The sequence below is a fragment of the Anabrus simplex genome, chromosome 1 (genome assembly GCF_040414725.1).
Source record: "Anabrus simplex isolate iqAnaSimp1 chromosome 1, ASM4041472v1, whole genome shotgun sequence".
Lineage (NCBI taxonomy): Eukaryota > Metazoa > Arthropoda > Insecta > Orthoptera > Tettigoniidae > Anabrus > Anabrus simplex.
In genome coordinates this window covers 641,595,628-641,610,239 of record NC_090265.1, presented here as the reverse complement: position 1 = coordinate 641,610,239, position 14,612 = coordinate 641,595,628, and the positions used below count along the sequence as shown (strand labels likewise).

Genomic DNA, 14,612 nt, shown 5'->3' with positions numbered 1-14,612 from the left:
TTAATTAGCTCTCGTTCTCGTGGTGAGAATCACTATATATCCGGGCTCCCCCCCCCCCCCCACTCTTGGTAACAGTTCAATCTCAAAACTCATATACAACGAAGTATCTGATTGGATAGATCGAATTATCAACTCCCCTTCTCTTCTTCCTCGACAAGTCCAGTAGGCGTGGCGATGATGTACTCTGCTGGTATGCAAGCCTCGCGTACAGGTCGCTGTTTACTGCCTTCCCCAAACCCATGGGTCACGCAAAATCCCCAGCTTTTAAGAATAACTTTCCGTATACACAAATATGAGATGAAATGATAACAACTATGTCTCAACATATTGACCGTATTTACAACATAATGAATTCCTATTCTACATAATATAAATAATAAAACGATGTTATCATATATACAATATGATTCAAAAAAGCCTTGATTACAAATGATTGACGTTGAATAAATATGTTATTACGAATAATTGCCGATGGCGGATAAACTTGATATCAAATGATATCGCGTAAAATGATACAATATTACATTAGTAGGGCTGGAGAAGCCTGGACGGTTACAGTGTCAATCATGAACCACTTAGATGTTCGTAGGTAAAATTGTTCTCATGTTATCATTAATAATAATAATAATAATAATAATAATCGTATGGCCTCAGCTACCGTGTGCAGACATTTCAATTTGACGCCATCTGGCTGTCTGCTCGTCAATTTCGACGTTCCGTTTTACTCTAGGCCCCCACTAGATGGCAGACCGAGTAAACCGAAACTCTCTTGGGCGTCTATGGCTGAGATTTAATGAATTTTGTCGGGTAAACACCAAATGTGTCACCAGAGATCTTTTACATGCCGACATCGTACGACATGGAGCGTCGAATGGACTTTTTTCCGCCCTTCAAAAATCCGACTACCTCTGCCGGGTTTGAACCCGCTATCTTGGGATCCGGAGGCCGACACTCTACCGCTGATCCACAGAGGCAGCTATGTCATTGTTCAGTAACTACAGAACTGTACTCCGTAACAGATACCGAAGTCTCAGTTATAATAATTAATACTATTTCAACACAGAAAATAATGAAGAAAATTAAATAAAAAATTGTTCAAATAAAGTTTGAAACATATCAAACAGTACAACAGATAAACCTATTATTAACTTTTACAAAGAGAACTCCTTTGAAACTGAATTGACAGGTTGTTACTTATTCCAACTCTTTATCGAGGTTATACATTGCTGTCGAATAAATGTGTGATAAAAGTTAAATGTTCAGCAAAACTTGTACATTATCGTATCTCAGATGCACTACACATCAAAAAAGTATCATTTTATAACTAAAATATGGTACAGTATTTTGGTTTAAATGTTCATTGCTGTATATATTTATAAATAATTTGGTGCAGCTCTTTTGTGAGGACCGTGTGCCAATGGCAATTCCTCTACGTAAAAATTGTAAAACAAATTATATCGACTGATACTACAAAGCCTCACTCACCATTTCCGTGCTGACTGACGTTAGGCTAGATATATTTTTCTTCTTTTTATACCGCTTTTTTCCCCACACCTGTCGGGTCGCGGGTGCGAACTGTATGAATATGAAGGGGACAGTGTTGGGACAGACACATACACCCAGTCCCCCAGCCAGAAGTATTAATCAGAGACGATTAAAATCCCCGACCCGGGCGGGAATAGAATCCGGGACCCTCTGAACCTAAGGCCTCAACGCTGACCATTCAGCCAATGAGTCGGACGTTAGGCTAGATATATCTTTTAATTTGTTTTGCAAGAAGTCTGCGGGGACCCTTAAAGGGCCGGGCTCTCCTGCAATGTACGCCCTCCAAGTCCTAACCGTCACAGGTGTAGAATGTGTTGGAAAGTAGAAAGTGTTTATTGAAGACTTTATTTGTAAACCTTCCGTAGTACTTGCTGTATGATATGAGGTATGGTGATAATGTTTTATTTGTAACGACCTAACCTGTACAGTGTAATATTTGATAACATATGGTATTTGTAAATAGTAGATTTTAGTTCTGTACTTACTGGAAGTATCCAGAAATGTTACATGAATTTTTGAACAGGGTGTGTTGCATTTTGTTGGTTATGTCTTCTAGAATATATTTTCTGACTGTTCTGGAAATGGAAGGTTCGCTAGCGTGTGTATTCGAGAAACTTATTTAAAGTTCGCGACTGGAGTAGGAATTGTGATTGATGAATCTGGGTGGTGATAGGCGGACTCGTGCATTCTGATTGGCTACTCCAAGGCCAGGGTTTACCTTTATAAAGAGAGCGAGGCAGCATTTCGTGGTATGACTAGTCTGTCTTGGTCTGTCTTGGTCTGTCTGAAGTTTTACGTCGTCAGCGACGCCTCGCTACCGGGATGGGCCACCTTCGGGTAAGCACTCTGATTTCCTATCCAGCCTAAAATTTCCGTAATGTTCGCCTGCTATTTCGTATAGGAGTCTGCCCTAACCTCACCTAGATTCGCCACTCAATTATTTCAGATGCCTTAGCTTTTCAGCTGGGATTGTCTGTTTGTTTTCGAGGCATTCCCCGTTCCTTGTTTCGATAAATATGTAAAGTGTAGTTTAATATAATTACCTTGGGGTTTTGTCTCCGGTAGTTCAGTGTCACTTGATGTATGTCAGAGTTTTGAAAGGTACATTTAACTTTACATTTAATTTAGTAAGAGGGACTGATACGTTACACTGACCCTTAAAGTAGTAGTTATGACCACCACTTCCACCTGAAGAACTACCGCTGGTAGAATATCGTCCACAGTATACCTGTCTGTCGTAAGAGGCGACTAAAAGGGACTTAGGATGCGTGGGTTGGCGAGCACGAGGCCCTCAGCTGAGTCCTGGTATTGCCCCCACTTGCCTGTGTCAGACTACTCACTTTCATCTATCCTATCCGGCCTCCTTTGGTAATCATTTGTTCTTTCCTGACCCCGACGATATTGTTTTCGAGGCCTACGGAGTCTTCCAGTTTCACGTTCTTCGTTCCGATACATCCATTTTAAAAAAAGATCAGAAATCTTTTTCCTCTCATTAGTGTTAAGAGACGACAGTTGCCCAGTTGTACTTCCTATTAAAACAATAATCACCACCACGAGGATTATTAGTTTGTTTGGGTCCATTCTGTTTAAATGTTGCAAGATTTTAATTCTCGGTATACGCATTGTATTTGTGATCTTGGGCATTACTTTTTTTTTAGATTTCTACATTGGGTTTATGATAAAGTACTCCGCCTTTCTTTCCTAGATTTTTTCATGGCTTTGTTTTCTTTAATTTCTAATCGCTCCTTTACTATTGGAGAGTGTTTAAGGTTTGACTACTCTTTGGTGGCGATTTCTCAGTTCCAAGGGAGACCCTTTTCTGTTAGAAACACTTTTTATTGAATTAAAAGCAGCTTCTGTTTTCTGGAGTCTAGAGTCTAGATTTCTTTTATTGCATTTCATTTTAATATTTTTCCTTTTCCAAATGTATGGATTATAGGGTTATATTTACTTTTTGTTTACATTTAGTTTATTAAGAATAACCTATTTAGCATCAATGATCACGTTGTTTTCTCTTTAAAACAACAAGAGCTGCAACATTTCTACTTTGGATTCCCATAATCTACGGACAAACATAACAGTTTAAACAGATCTGATATACTTATCACCATACCTCATATCGTATAGCAAGTACTACGGAAGGTTTACAAATAAACTCTTCAATAAACACTTTCCACTTTCCAACACATTCTACACCTGTGACACTAACGTTACGTCCCTGGTCCTGTGGCGGAGATGATTAAAGGCCACACTGTTGCCAGGTCCATTTCCCACAGTTTTCGAACTTTTGCTGCGAGATCAGTGTACTTTTCAACCTTCTGGGCATAGGCCAAATATGGACATTGTCAACTGAAGGGATCGTCACATCCAGAAGGTCAGTCTTCCTGAGCTGTTTATCAATAAGGACAATAGCCGGCCTCCTTGATCCTATGGTCCTGTCTCTCCAGAGGTCATTTCCAGTGCAACTTGAACTTTTCATGTTCGAGCTCATCGGAGGGTCTGTATTCATAATATTGAATGTTCGATCCATGGGCCTCAACTTAATTCCCAGCTCTCAGTGCACAATTTTCGCTATCTCATCATGCCGATGAGTATACTCTTTACTTGCCATGGCCTTAAATGCATCCGCAATATGCTCTACGGTCTCAGCTGTTTCTCCGCACATCCTGCATTTGTCGTTTATTTCTTCCTTTAAGATATATTTTCGGTAGTTACGGGTATTTATGACTCTATCATGAATTGCTATAAGAACTCTTCTGTTTCTCCGTGGAGGTTGCGGTGTTGTAGCCAGAGAATGGAATTCAGTTTGTCAACTGATGGTTGGCTTAGATGGTGAGGATATGAACCATGGAGTTCCTTCTGCTTCCAGGCATGCTGTAGTTGTTCTGTGTGGCAAATTTTGAAGGAGGAGTCGACATGTTTTTGAGATTGAGTGGAGTAAATTTATCATCAGCAAAACTGGCAGCTGCGAATAGATTTTGATCTCGCATTGAATTAAAGTAACTTCGCAAGTTTTCAGTTTATTTTTATTAGTAGTAGTAGTAGTAATAGTAGTAGTAGTAGTATTCAAGGCTTCCCATAAGTTCTCCCCAGAATCTTAAGAGGCGTATTTGGTTAAGAATGTGAATCAATTTCTCCGTTAACTCAACGTTGTTACTGGGATGGAGGCACCTTCGTTTAGTGAGGGTGCCCTTTCTCCATTCACCTTCCCTGAATTGTATCTACAATTAGTGGAAATACATTTGCTGGTGAGAACTTGTGTTTGCAGTACACTATGCTTTCTGCTGTAGGCTAAAACTAATTTGTTACTTTCATTGAGCTTGTCTCAGTCTGTCATTGCCTTTGACAGAATGCCGGGATGAGTGGCTCAGACGGTTGAGGCGCTGGCCTTCTGACCCCAGCTTCGTAGGATCGATACTGGCTCAGTCCGGTGGTAGTTGAAGGTGCTCAAATACGTCTGCCTCGTGTCGGTAAAATGTACTGGTACGTAAAAGAACTCCTGCAGAACTAAATCCCGGCACCTCCGCGTCTCCAAAACCCGTAAAAGTAGTTAGTGGGACGTAGAATCCATCATTATTATTACTATTATTATTATTATTTTTATTATTATTATTTCACAGAATTCCTTATACGGCCAGTACCTGTTATGAATGGTGCCAAAATAAGAGGAGAATTTCGATGGTTTACTTCTAAAACCTCGTATGTCCCAGTGCTCTTCCTATCCATTATATTCCATAAGACTGGTCACGCCTCCCAGTCACATGTGGAATTGCAACCCATCAGAACGATTTTTGTTCCGTTCATTTCCCTATGGTTACGTGTAAAGGAAAATGAACCTAAAGTACATTATACTGTAGGAGTGCGCAAATTCGCTTACAAACAACATCCCTACAATGTGGTGCTGTAAGGTCTATTTTCCCTTTCCACATTAGCACAGAAAAACGAACACAACGAATTATTCTGACGGACTGCATACAAATATGTGGCTGGGAGGCGTGACCAGACTTAAGGAATATAATAGGTAGGAAGAGCACTGGGACATACGAGGTTTTAGAAGTAAGCCATCATTTAAAGAGTAGGGAGGCTGAGTATATCAAGGCGTTTATTTTGCCCATAGGGTCAGTTGGTGCGTGCATTTCACTGGGCTTGGCAGACTGATATGTAATAGAAACTTCTGGCTCGGTGAAGAAAGTAACGGGAAATTACCTCACTCCTCTTATTTCAAGCATGCCTCTTCAGTGACGCCTAGGGCCATCTATGAAAGCTGATCGGGATTTGTTGAGGATCCAATGAGCCTTTATCTGACAACTTAAACAGACATACAGTATAAGGGATGGGTTCGATTCCGGGCCGAATCGGAGATTTCGACCAAATTGCCTTGGTTGGGTACTAGGTATTTGTGCTCTCCCCAACATCCGTGCAACTCATACACCACACATAACACTACAATAACACGTAGTTCCCAATACACAGTAGATACCGTCTACCCTCGTCGGAGGGTCTGTCTTACCAGGCTAGAAATAGCAGCACGAAATTACATAGAAGAGTCATTAAGTTCGTGGACTTGCCGTCTAGCGCTGTGGTGCAGTACAGCGGAGAGTTTGCACCACAGGATGTTGCGCCGTGACAGTTCTTCGCTCGTACCAGAAACAGGCACTGCGTGCATTCAGTAGAAGCGGAACTATGGTGTCTGTTGTGAAGGCTAGTTGAATGTCAGACACGGAACTTGAGAATGTCGTAGTTTGAGCAAGAGGCATGTTTCAAGTTCTGCCAAACATTTGGCAAATCCGCTAGCGAAACGTTTCAGATGATCAAGTCGAAATCGCCCGGATCACCACGACGGGAAAAGGACGCGTAAAGATAGTTCAAAAGAATATGTGAACAGTGATCATTGAACTGTTAGCGCCAGTCCACAAACATATTGACTGTAGGGCGTACAATCGCGATTACAAGAATTCCGGGTGGAAAAGGAAACAGGTAACGTTTGGGCGAAGATTTTGGCCAGCCCTGAGGATGAAGGAGAAGTGACCAAGGCAACGTCACATGCGTTCGTCTTCCAGGAGGTGTGGCTTGCGACGCTGCGCACACAGAGGCCACTCCCAACTCTATTTTTTCGAGAAATGATTAAGATGTTTCTATGGTTAAATATTCTGGCTATACTAGCTTTTTCTCATCAAGGAAACCAGTTAATTAACTGTAATTTAATTGTTATGAGTGTGCACGATGTAATCCCACCCCAATATATGGCATTCAATTGTTTGATCAGCGCTGACAATAACTTCACAGGAATGGTTTTCCAAACGCCCTTGCGTCTCTGATAATCATAATTATTTAATGCCGGGTTATTTTTACTTTGGTGTTTGAGGATAATAGTAGTAGTAGTATTTAACGGGGCCTATGTTGATGAAAATAAGGGTCATTCCTTTTTACAGTGGTTGAGCGCGATGCCATTTGATAATGAAGTCATAGTCAAGACCGCTAACATTTCAGCCAGACCTCGCACACACGAATTACAAAGAAAATGGAGAATTTGACCCTCAATGAGTTGATATACACATTACGTCTGTTGGCTTGAAGGAGGCGTGTGATACCTCCCTTCATTTCCCTCTCACCGAGCTCGATAGCTGCAGTCACTTAAGTGCGGCCAGTATCCAATAATCGGGAGATAGTGGGTTCGAGCCCCACTGTCGGCAGCCCTGAAGATGGTTTTCCGTGGTTTCCCAATTTCACACCAGGCAAATGCCGGGGCTGTACCTTAATTAAGGCCACGGCCGCTTCCTTCCACTTCCTAAGCCTTTCCTATCCCATCGTCGCCATAAGACATATTTGTGTCGGTGAGACGTAAAGGAAATAGCAAATAAAAATAGCATTTCCCTCTCCCTTCATTGTCGAGCCAATGGGACGTGTGGGCAGGCGGGGAAGTAAATACCTTCCCCTCAGCGTGTGTTTCGTTCATGCTAGATATCCTCGTACTTCCGTTTTCTCCACCTCCCCTCACTTTCAGATGTGCGCATGTCTTAACGCGTCCGATGGATGTGACCAATAAGCAGCGGCGGCTCGTAGCCAAATTTTCAGAGGGTTTACAACAAAATTTGTGTTCACGTCTGAAATATACCAAAGTAGAATACAAATAAGTACAAAATCACTTAAATAATTTCACTAAAAGTTCCTTGTACGGTTGCTTCTCTACTCATAATATGGTAGAACCCCTATAACCGAGGATGCGTTTTCCCGAGACTAATCCCCGAAGATGGAAGATGGTTTTTGGTGGTTTGACCATTTTCACACCAGTCAAATGCTGGGGCTGTACAGCTGTCGGGCTGAGTCGCTCAGGCTTTGGCTGAGGCTCTGGCTTTCTGATCCCGTGATTACGAAAACCTGTTCAGAATTAGCTACTAGCGAAATCTTCCGGCGATGTGATGAAATAGTAACTTCTGGAAGCTGTGGACAACAGTAACAGGGGAGATGGCGGACCCTTGTGGTCAACTGTAATACTATCTCTGGTTTCAGAGTAGTTGTAGACGGAAAGGCACATCCCTTACCGTGCTCCTCGCTTATGGATATATCTGTGCATAAACTATGACATCATCTCTATGCGCATGCGTATAGTCTTAAGGTTCGTGGCTGTCCAGCCAACGATGTAACCGACGGACAATTGTCAGTCGAATCGAACAGCTGTCAGTGTAATGGAGCTTCGATATAAGTCGAATGATTTCGATCGATTGACGAAATCAGGTCAAAAAAGGAAACAATTTTGAATTGCTGGTATCTATGAATGCGTGAATATGCGTTACAACTGGGTGTTCACGTGCTCATGTGCTCCTGAGAGCCCACCGCCACTGCCAATAAGAGAGAGTGTGTAAACAGGTACCGGGTGGCTCTGAGGGCTATACTGATTTCTAGCCTGAAATGAATATTTCTGGCCACGAGATACTAAAGATTTCGGGTGCACATAGCAACTGGCAAAAAAATGGAAGTTATTGACTGTAGTACATGAATGTTCACCACATTGCCTACACTGTAGGCGCCAGCCCACGAACTTAATGCTGTAGTAGTATCATCATTTATACAGAGTGGATTTTATCCTGCATGTCAAAATAAGAGGAAAATTAAAAGAGTAGGAAGGCTGATTATCTCCAGACGAAGAATACTCATGATGCCAATGTAGATGATTTTGTAAGCTGAAGACACAAGACAACCTATTGTTGATGTTTCTGTTGTAGAACCTGGGAGTAAACGTGTTGCACATTGAGTCTCGACGATCCATGAGGCGTCGAGATTCAGAGTACGAGATCATGGTGGATGTGGAGTGTGACAATCGCCGTATGGAAGACCTCATGAAGATGCTGCGCAAGGAAGTAGCGGCTATCAACCTGTCCAACTTCGAGGAGGGCGAAGAGCTGCCGCCCCCAACACCACTGTCCAGCACAACCAGCTTCGGTGAGTCCTTATGCTTGGTAATCTGTCATAACCATCAGCCTGTTGGATCTCGTCTATGATTCTAGGTCAATGGGGGAAGCAACGATGCCCAAACTAGACCCACATGCATGCATGCATGCATACATACATACATACATACATACCCCTAAATACATACATACATACATACATACATACATACATAGTCTACATACATTCCAAGGAGCTTGGAAACAAGGAAACAAGAACTCGCACAGAGAAAATTTATTTTACACGCAGATATAAGGATACACATTAGTAAAGCACTGATCCGCATTACTATTCGACAGTCACCATTCATGTCCAAGCACTTCTTCCAACTGCAATAATAATTTCACGTACTCAAGCGACCGTCAGTCTTGTCGCAGCCCCTTCGGTATTTCCTGTTGAAAGAGATGACTAAGTCAGCTCCAGCCCGCCCGAGGACATGCGGTGGGTGGTCCTTCCTGTATTGTTCCCTTCGTCTACTTTCTCCATGCGCTCTTTGTAAGGTACAAGGGGTATGTTCAATCTCTAGCTGAACCCTGAATATTCTATTAATGCATAATCGAGGTATACATACGAGACCGCTGCGAGTGAGTATCTGGACTGAAAACAGAAGACTGTGTACTGACTTAGAGTACTGTGCGTGCGTACTTCTGTGGACTGAGGACCGCTGTGAGTGTTAATGGTCGGTTCGTGAGGAGTACTGTCCTGCTCTATAGCACTGTTGAATTGTTGCTGTTTGTTAACTGTGTTTGACTGTGTGAATTACTGGACTGTCTCTGGAGAAGAACCAAGGATCAGTCTTCGTGTGTTGCATGGCGAATAACACTATTTTCAAATCTAGCTGTCTGCACGCAGTTGCTGTGTTGGGTGACTGGACTTGGAGAAATGAAAGTAACGCGAGCCTGTGAATAGGGTTATAGCACTCTTGGGTAATTCCAACGAGCTGGGACTCCCTGCTGTGTGTAAAGAACGGAGATTTGTAAATAGACAGTAATTAGAAAGTGTGCCATTCATGGATGAATAGAATTGTGTGCATTTATTTGGATCATCCTGAAATAAATTAAAACAATCAAACAAACTGTGTTTTATTCGTAGTAATAATCTCCGTAGAAAAAAAACAAAATACATTGCAAACATCAAGAATGCTCCAAAATTTTTGGCAACAGATATTGGTCCAGTGGAAACAGTAACAAAAATTCAAATATCTGGAAGAAACAATTCAAGAAAATGGTTTAGACAAATCTGCAGTAGAAGAAAGGGTGCACAAGATGGAAAGAGCATATGGTATCACAAATAATTTTTATAACAAAAAGTGTCTATCTAAAAATCTTAAAATAAGGCACTACACTACAGTGGTGAAACCGGAATGCTTATATGCAAGTGAATGCCTGGTACTAAACTATAGATTATATAAACTTGAGGTACTAGAAATGAGAATCATGAGAAAAATCTTAGGCCCTGTGAAAACAACAGAAGTATGGAAATTAAGATCTAATGATGAAATATACAGGAACATAGAAAACATAACAGAAACCATACGAAAAAGGAGATTGCATATTTACAGAATGGATGACTCCAGATTAACAAAAAGGATTTTCAAGTACCATTGGGACAAAAAGGCAACAACTAGCTGGATTCAAGAAGTAAGGAAAGATTTAGAAAGAAATAACATAAGAGAAGAAGAAACTATGGGCAGAGAAATTTTTAGAAAGAGGGTAGTAAGTATGGAAGGATTCCAAGGAAGATTGAACAAGAAGCCGGGTGCGAAGTGGTCCGAGGGCAGAAGGAAACAGCATTGTGAACGGATGAAAGAATATTGGAAGGAGCGGAAGAGAAAACAACAAAGTATGAATAACTGAATTGAAATTGGCACGTGGTCCTTAGCAGGCCTCATCGGAAAGAAGAAAGAATAATAATAATAATAATAATAATAATAATAATAATAATAATAATAATAATAATAATAATAATAATCTAGTGGCCTCAGCTACCGTGTCCAGACATTTTAATTTGACGTCGGCATGCTGTCTGTTCGTCAATTTCGACGTTCTATTTTACTGTACGCCTACTAGATGGCGGAGAAAACCGAATCTCTCTTGGACGTCTATGGCTGAGTTATAATGAATTTTGTCGAGTAAACACCAAATGTGTCACCAGAGATCTTTTACATGCCGACATCGTACGATATGATGTTTAGAGGGGACTTTTTTCGCCCTTCAAAATCCGACTACCTCCCGGGTTTGAACCCCACTATCTTTGGGATCCGGAGACCGACACTGTACCAACTGATCCACAGAGGCAGCTTCCTTCCAACGGTACACCAAGGCATCGATGCATCGGCATGGAAGTAATTTGTGTCCAGTACCTACAGCCAAGACATGACGGCATGCTGAACGGCTGTATCGTCGTTGAATCGTTTACCACGTGGGTGCTGCTTCAATGGATCGAAGAGAGAGAACACTCCGGGTAGCCTACCGAGTTGGAACTGTAGGGATATTGATTTCCTCACCAGGAGGGTAACAGTGAATGCAGTGTGACACACTGTAATGTTTGCGTGTAATAAATGACAGAAAACGACATGGAATTCTCTCAACAGGCGTCGTGTTACTGCACGACAACGTCAGGTCACCCTTAGCCAACAACACGCGTGAATTGTAACGGCGCTTCCTCCCAAGATGTCCAACCTGGTATCCAGAGATTTCCATCTCTTTGGACCGTTGTAGAAGCACCTGATTGATAAGCGATCCAACGACGATATACTTGTATCGGTTCGACAAGCCGTCATGATGTAGCATCAGAGACTGGATGCAGATTGCTTTCATGTCGTCACCGATGGCTTGATATACCGTTGAAACGAGTGTTTGAACAATAATGGTGAATACGCTGAAGAATAATACTTATTGGCGCCTTATTACTGTGTATCCTTATATTTGCAGAAAAGTGCCTGTTTTAGAAGAAAACTATGAATCAATATACCAAATAAGTCTTAACGTTTTAGCTAAATTCATCACTTCCATTAGATGGTGACTATTGCTTCTCTGAATTTGGACTGTTTCCAGATTTTGGGGAGATGCCGTGGTTCCCCCGCAAGATCTCCGACTTAGACCAAGCTCAGAGGGTGCTCATGTATGGTTCCGAGCTCGATGCCGATCATCCGGTGAGTACTGTCTGCTCTTTGAGTGTACTGATAATATCGCTAGTAGTTTAACACTTGCAAAGCAAAAAATCCTTCCTCTATCAGAAAATTATATTACTTTAGTCAATCCGGCATTTTAAAGCCTTTAGTGGCTATTTAATATCAGAGTTCACTGTATTTAAATATCACAGTACACGCCTCTTTCCCTTTGTAAAAATAAAGGACGCTTGACGTGTAGCTCAGGAATAAAAGATAGACCATAATCTGAAAAAAATGATTAGGAGGCATGCAAAATATCACTGAGGAGATCTGAAGGGAAAATAATGGAATAGGGCAGTTCTGAAGTGAGTAACTAAATTGCTATTTACTCGCTTTGATGTGTATAAAATTCTCCTTGCAACGCAACTGTTATCGGAAATTGTTGTAAGTTGCTAATGCTTTTGTTAAAGGTACAGGAATTTAAATTTGCTCACCACCTTGATATTCTTTGAATTTTGAATTTTGACAGATGCAATTGAATATTATTAGTAAAAAATTTCAAAAATATTAAAAAATGAAAGTTTAAACATGTATTCCTACAGAGAATAATACTGAAACCATTCATAATTTATGTTTTTATATCTACGAGCTAAATTTCTAAACAGTTTCTGCTTCGTCAAAAACAAACTTTAATGCAAGGGACTTCTTATTAGACCACTATTTAAGAATACAAAATTTGCAATAATTTCAGAACTAACACAGCTACGTAAATTGGTATCATGTTTGTTAATAACTCTCTATACATATAGTTAAAATTTGGTTACGATACAATGAAAACTGACCAAGCAAGTGGCTGTGTGGTTTGGTCACATAGCTATTATCTTGCATTCGGAAAATAGTGGGTTCGAACCGCACTGCCGGCAGCCCTGAAGATGGTTTTCCGTGGTTTCCCATTTTCACACCAGGAAAATGCTGGGGCTGTACCTTAATTAAGGCCACGGCTGCTTCCTTCCCATTCCCAGGCCTTTTCCGTCTCATCGTCACCATAAGACCTATCTGTGTCGGTGCGACGTAAAGCAAATACCAAAAAAAAAAAAAAAACACTGATACCTAAAACTGATAAATATATTAAAATATGGCAAAATAAACGAAATTGCAAACAACGGACCCCTTAACAACTTTTTTAAATAGATAAATTCGCCATAGTCCGGCCCCGCGGTGTAGGGGGAAACGGGTCCGCCTGTCACCCGGCGGCCCCGGGTTCGATTCCCGGCTGGGTCAGGGGTTTTTTAATTGTAATTTATTAATATCCCTAGCCTGGGTACGGGGTGTTTTTGTCGTCCTTAACGTTTCTTTCCTCACATTCAACACTCTACACTTCCTCCATTCCAATTAAACGCAGGTTCATATCACTTTGTGCAAGTAGGGGCAAAAGATCTCTATAGGACGACGCGCCGAACAAATAGCTTTTTTTTAAATCGCCATATTTTACGCCCGGTAAAGTGATAAGTTAACGTTAGTCATTTCGATAATCTCATTCGTAAGATAAAACATTACTTTTTGTGGCAGTTACGGAAATAACTATTTCCTATATCTACACTTTTTGGACAATAATTAAAACTCTTTATGTACTGTACTAAAATCAAAGTATCTTGCGCTTAAGGGTTAAGAAATCCCAGCCAATGGAAGTAGATTGTAAATTCGAATGACGCTTCAGCATTTGCACAATGATTACGGATTGTTTTTGAGTTATAAGATTGACCCCTTAGTAACATGTATTGAGGAATGGTGGGTAATTGTACCCGAGCTAGAAAATTATTATTATTATTATTATTATTATTATTATTATTATTATTATTATTATTATTATTATTATTATTATTACTATTATTATTATTATTATTTCTCCGTTAGATTCTTCTAGAGACCACGCGTCATTTTCGTTCCTTTATCTTCCTCCAGAACTCCTTCTCCTCAGACCATTTTAAGGCTCTTTTCTGTCCCTTCCGACCTTGGAATCCTTCCATTTTTAACACTTTATTTCTAAAATTAGATCTCCTGCTCTGTTGCTTTTTCTCCTCTTCCTCCTCCTCCTCCTCCTCCTCCTCCTCCTATATTGTTTATTTCCAAATGTTTCTTGACTTCATGAAACCAGATAAATGTTGACTTCTTGTTCCAAAGATATTTGAAGATCTGTTTGGTTAACCTATTGTTATCCATTCTGTATAAATGAACGAAAAATAACAATCGCCTCTTCCGTATTGTTTCCGTTATGTTTTCTATGTTCCGGTATATTTCATCATTACTTCTTGATTTCCAGAGTTTTTTGTTCTCAACGGACCAAGTACTTTCCGTATAATTCTTCCTCCCAGTACTAATTTATTCAACTTGTAATTCAGTACTAGACATTCACTCATGTATAGACATTCCGGTTTGACTACCGTGTTGTAGTGTTGTCTCTTGAGGTTTTTAGATAAACAGTTATTATTGTAGATATTCCTACTTA

The 14,612-nt window shown here is 40.7% G+C and overlaps 1 protein-coding gene across 2 annotated transcripts in view; it reads left to right on the top strand.

Annotated features, from left to right (window-relative positions):
- Trhn (tryptophan hydroxylase) overlaps positions 1-14,612 on the top strand; it is a 177,785-nt gene that overhangs the window by 77,706 nt on the left and 85,467 nt on the right. For both annotated transcript variants that reach the window (XM_067135743.2, XM_067135741.2), the window contains 2 exons: positions 8,769-8,985; positions 12,051-12,148. In XM_067135743.2, the coding sequence (XP_066991844.1) occupies positions 8,769-8,985; positions 12,051-12,148 (315 nt within the window). The remainder of the gene's footprint in view (positions 1-8,768; positions 8,986-12,050; positions 12,149-14,612) is intronic.